General features: G+C 40.8%; 1 protein-coding gene across 1 annotated transcript in view; it reads right to left on the reverse strand.

Moving 5' to 3' along the window:
- LOC138265514 (vomeronasal type-2 receptor 1-like) overlaps positions 1–3,706 on the reverse strand; it is a 209,543-nt gene extending 205,837 nt beyond the window's left edge. The window contains exon 1 of the mRNA XM_069213298.1: positions 3,138–3,706. Coding sequence (XP_069069399.1) covers positions 3,138–3,367 — 230 coding nt within the window. The 5' untranslated portion in view covers positions 3,368–3,706. The remainder of the gene's footprint in view (positions 1–3,137) is intronic.
- Positions 3,707–6,000: the final 2,294 nt, after the last annotated feature.

The following is a 6,000-nucleotide window of genomic DNA, read 5'->3' on the forward strand; positions in this document are numbered from 1 at the left end:
GAAAGAAATGCTAATTTGTTAAATATATCTATATAAGCATTAATAAGGTACACAGTGTGTGAACAAGCCACTTATTATGTTATTAATTTGGCAAATTGGGAACAAACAAGTATACAAATCTTTATCAATAACATAATCACTACTGTAAAGCAATAAGAGCTGAAACAGTATCATAAACATGAAGCACAAGTTTGCAATCTCCAAAATCTCACATTGGAGCAATTCCTTTAAAAGGCACTAGACTGCTCCCAACCACTACCTCATGCCAATAGACATCATTGACATTTAACTAATTTCTTGTGTTTACTAAGATGAAACAAATATCACCTACCCGCTGCCTTACAAATAAAGGTACTTTCTGTTCTTGTGACAATAAGGCAAGGCAGACACAGTCTCAGTTTTACACAAGCATTGACAAAGCCAATTGATCTGGTGCTGTCCACCAGCCTTTTGGCTTTGCCAAGGATTGCTTTGGTTTGTCAAAGTGTTTGCAAAACTTGAATGTTGGGGAAGCTGCCGGATTCTCAACAATCTAAAAAAAAATGTCTAAAATCAATAACATAATTTGGTCTCAAAAAGCCGGAATTGCCATTTAGTCACTCATACTGAAGGGAACTAAATTGTGTGGATGTTCTCTTTGTCAGAGCAGAATGATATTACTCACAGTAGTAAAGCCAGTAGCTGAAGTGGTCTGACTCATTTTTTCCCATGCTATAGCATGCGAGATAAAAATGTGAACGGCGCAATAATATACCAATGGATGAAGGGGGCTGCTTGAAAGCCCCTACAAGTAAGTATATTACACCTATAATGTCAGTAAAATCAAAAGATCTTGGCTAATGCCACACCTAGAAATGAACTTCAAGGTCGCCATAAGAGGCTTGACCATGTTCCATGATGGAGAGAACAACAACTTTAGCACACTTAAAGACCTCAGCGCTCTTTCTTAATATACAACGTTATAACACAGGCAAACAAAAGAAAACTGAACGGCCCTGGGCTAAAACTGAGCATAAGCTCACACACACACAACAGTTGTATAGGCTAGCACTAAACCATCTACAGGCACATGTTGCAAATACATAAAATGCTGCGAGTACGAGCTCTGATGAGAATACGTGACGTCGCCATGCAGCATTCACAGTGTATGAGAAGAGCCTGTGCTATCTTGGTGTCAATTCACTGCAGACATTGGAAATATGTCATCAATTTCACTTCTAGCTAGAATCAAGATGCTTGCATGTTATACTGTATATATCCGGAACCCAATGCCAGTGATGTCTCTCTCTAGAAGTAAATTTTAAGGGCCCACGGAAGAACTGCTGGGACCACTTACGAAGGATATATATATATATATATATATATATATATATATATATATATATATATATACATATATATATATATATATATATATATATATATATAAATGTGTAGCTCTGACTACGTGTGTATATATTTATATCTTTAAAGGTATCTGAACAAATTAATAAGCGTGGCACGGTGCAGTATCTGTTTTTCTGTGTTTCCTCCTGCTTCATTTAACAGCTGTGTTGATGGGGTCCCGGGGGCCTGGGGGTGAACAGAGCTGGGCACGATCCTCACCGGCCCTCCTCTAGAGACGAAAGCGCCCAGGATGTCAAGCTATGTGAGGCAACTGACTATTCCATGAATTTAAAGCAGTGTGGCGTTTGTAATGACAAAGGTGGGCGCTACTTAAAACATTTTCAAATAAATGCTTATCAAAATAGAAATAATTATGTCCATGGTTGAGCGGAGACTCCACCGGTGCACTGTATACCACACCCATAGTGCACTCTACCAGGTCCTAAAACATAACATCCATTACTACACCAGATGGCACTGCATACCACACCCACCACAATGAGGGCTGTATAAATTCTTATGACATAAAATTCAGTGTTAGACTTCTGGGAAACCAGTGCCTCAGACAAAGTGCTCTCTATAATGTCCTATAAGTATAACGAGTAGTACACCTTTGGGCAGAGTATACCGTGGACATGCCGCACTTCGAAAGCTCTAGGAACATAACATCTGCATCACATACTGCAGTTCTAGTGGGGTCTGAAACGTTCTATAATATAGAAACCAATATTGCATCATTGGCCATCACACACTAAAGCACTTGTGTGCTCAATGAGGTCTTATACCATAACATTCTTTAGCACATCAGATGGAATTGCATACCGCACCCGCATAGTACAGACACCCCCGATTTTACGCTATACGGTCCCCTAACATTACATTCATAAGTACACCAGCTGGAATCGCATGCCACAGTCTCTGTGTCTTATATATGGTCATATGAAATAACATCCAAACTCACACCCTCTGGCATCTCCTACAGCAGCTAACGTGCGGTCTATCACCAGGGCAACCGGAATTATGCGATTCCGCCGCCGCAGCTAAAATATTGATTTGCCGCATTTCCCACATGCTCCATTATCTGCTGCACAATCTGCAGACCTTAGCAAACAAACTGTTTCTAGCTCAAACAGATAAAAAGTTACTAAAATGGCAAAACGTGTTTACGCACATTGGAAGGTCCTTTCCAAATGTTAACTGATCATCTTTCAGTTGCTTATTTCTGTATTTAGTTGTTAAACTGGTACTAACGACGTGGAATATCTGCCCAGACAGTATTAACATGTATAATAACCACAAAATAATTAAGCAATACTATCAAAGAATGTTTCGTATGCTGCATAATATGCATTTTTTGTCACATAATTTAGTCACCCCTGCTGCATAACTTGGTGCCCCACTGTCGCATAATTCCAGTGGCCTTGTCTATAACGCCTTATAACTTAGTATTCAGAATTACACCAACTGGTGTCACTTATGGCAGCTAAAGGGCAGTCTATAAGGCTTTATGACGTAACATTCATAAATACAGTAGATGTCTGCTACTGTTTGCGCACTTTAAATGCTCCTATAACTTAACATGCAAAAGGGCACCGGCTGGCATCGCTAACTCCAGCTGAAGGGCACTCTATAAGGCCCTATGACGTAATATTCAGGAGTACACCCGTTGGCATCGCAATTGCAACCACACAGAACCACCTGTGTCAATATCTGCCCTTTAATAACATGGAACAGTTAGGGACCCGGCTTACCCTTCACATTTCGGCGATTTGGGCTCCTCCCAGCTCGACTCATTGGTAAGTATGGTCCTGAAGTGGAACGGAAACATCCCTCCAATGATCAGCTCATGGTTCTCAGATTCGACGAATCCGTGTATGTCAAATTTTCCAATCAACCTGCATTCTTCTTCGCCGCGAACAACCAGATGGCATTGCAAAAAGAGAAAAAGTCCAAAAAGTATGCAAAAGTTCATCTTGCCCATTGTGAGCAGCCTAACCTCGCGCGGAGGACCAGCGGGAGCGGTCAGTGTGCTTATTCAGGCTCTTACGGTGGATGCTTCCGAGAAGCTTCAGGCCCGTGACATGTGTGGAAAAGAGTCCCTGGGAGACAGAACCTGCTGCTGCTGTTGCTTCTCCGCTGAGCATGCTGTAATTGTCAATCAAGCGACTGACGCTCCTTCTCGGTGCAATGCGCGGAGCTGAGGCTTTGCATGCGATATCTTTTCGAAATGAACCAACAGCAGGGCCTGGCGCGCAGGTGCGTCGCTAATTGTCACAAGGAAGGGATGCAGCGATGACAAACACGGACTAACTCCTCCGATCACTTCACGCACGGATTGTCGGAGTATTATGCAACAAAATGCAACGATTTAGAGTAAACGATTGAAAAGTAATTGCCGGTCTAATTATTTCATATACTTTCTGGCACATTCTTGGTTTTGGCACGAGGCTCTACTGTACACCATGGGGCCAATTCACAAAGGGATTCTTGACTACTTAAAGCACTACTCTCGAAGTGCACTTTTCCGTAGCCTGACATGCCTTTGTAAATTCGTCATGGAACATCAAAAATGGGTATTCGGAGTATATTCATACACCAATAGTACAAATATACAGTTATTATACATATAAAGCACAGTGCCCTTTTTGCACTTTTACTAAAAGGAGTTGGAAACTGATTCAAAGGACTTCAAATATGAGAAACAGTACTCCGGTAGTTATTATTCCTGACATTTAACATGGGAAGACACAAATAGTTGGATTGTTGTATACTATCAAATAATGTATTTTCTGCAATTGACCTAGTGAGGCATTTATTATGGTTTTTAGATTGATATATTAGTCCCAATTAGGTGTGAAAATAAAGATTTTAGAAATACAGTGGGCTAACAAAAGAAGACTCTAAACATATTGACAGTGAGAACTATCTGATAACGAAGTTTTTGAAGTGTTAAAAATTCCCATTCGAGCCAAACGCAGTTCCTTCCACCGTAAAACCGGGTCAAACTAGTAATCTAGCTCGATCCATAGCATATTTAGATGCAGGTGCTCGGCTGCAGGATGAGGTGGACATCCAGATTTTTGCTGATATGTATTTCTTTTTGAAGTCTACAATTTTATGCCTGTTTTTTGTAGCCTACTGTATGATACCGGTAAATAGGAGTGCATATTTCAACTTATAATCAGTGCCTTTGGCCTTCATTCTGACTGGCCTGCTGATCGGATGAGTTTGTAATCCAGGAGAATAGAAGCAGATTTGCTAGCAGGAGTTTAGTTCGGAATAAGCGATGCAAAGACAAACGCTTTAAAACCATTTGCTTTTGCATTGTTTATTTAGAAGCCGAAAGTTAGAACTTGGCCCAGCAAACAAAACAGCCCCCATTGCAGTGACACTGGCCCCCACTCTGCCAGCCACTGAAACGCTCGGTAGCCAGTCCGGCCCTGCAGGAGAAGCACCAGTACTGTCAGGTACACTGTTTCCTGGGTGTGGTATTACCCCCTTTGCAGAGTTTTGAAGTTCAGATTTGGGGATATAGAGGTAATACAGCCTATATGCCAGCTTGGAGCTGGAAAATATTACAAGTTTTCCCACAAAACATTTGCAAGATATTACCTGGTGTTCATAAGAGTTGTAATCCTGATGAAGATACAGGCTCATATTTACACCTGAATCAAGATTGCCACTCTGCTTGAAAACCTTTGGGTCTCTTGGCTCTGAAATAACAGATGTTTATTGTTATCCAAGTGATTGGCGCTCACTTTTTTGATTTTGGAAGGAGAAAGGCTGATTGGACCCACAGGAATTGTATCTGTGACCAGGAGGTCCTAATCAGATGCCTGAAGTGAATCCATTAGTCCTCTCCATCACCATGCCTAATTTGGGAATTCGAATGCCTTTTTTTCAAAAAACATTCTAAGTGACACTGTTTTTTCCCCCAAAAGAAATGTGGCGTGCATGGATTTAAAAGACACAAATGTTTTAGATATAAACTTTCAAAATAAAGAGGACAACCTTTTTTACCGCAATATCTCAGTTTTTCAACAAATGCCACTACAACATAACAAAACATATGCGCCTGGTTTAGAGGGATGTGCAAGTCTAACAGACCTTGCCTGAGTCTAGGTGACATTTTTGGTGAAAACTGCTCCAACTTTGAATCAAGTTAATGGAGCCTTCCAGATATTTAAGAGATATATATCCTTTTGAAATTTCCACTGACATTTAAAGCAGGAACACACTGTGTGAAAAAAATCAAGTTGATTCAAGTTACATCTTTAAATTATATACTGGCGTCTAATAGTGTTTTTTTTTTTGCTTCAGTTGTTTTTTGTATAACTGTTAGGATTGTCCACTGTCTTCCACTGGTTAAATAAGCCCAACAACCCATAGGTTGTAGCTGGGTTTAGTAGAATATATGTTTAATTCGCTACCTAGAACTTCCACCAGGACGAGGAGTTGGCTATTTCTACAATCAGACTGTGATGACCATCTTGGAGCACGTTGGCTGTTCCTCCAATGATGCCAGGGCCAGCTTCGGTGCTGATGATGCCTGCTGAGACAGTCTTTTTTGGCATCCCCCTCCTCACCGAGAGACTAGGAATCATAATTTTCTAA

This window comes from Pleurodeles waltl, chromosome 11 (assembly GCF_031143425.1).
Source record: "Pleurodeles waltl isolate 20211129_DDA chromosome 11, aPleWal1.hap1.20221129, whole genome shotgun sequence".
NCBI lineage: Eukaryota > Metazoa > Chordata > Amphibia > Caudata > Salamandridae > Pleurodeles > Pleurodeles waltl.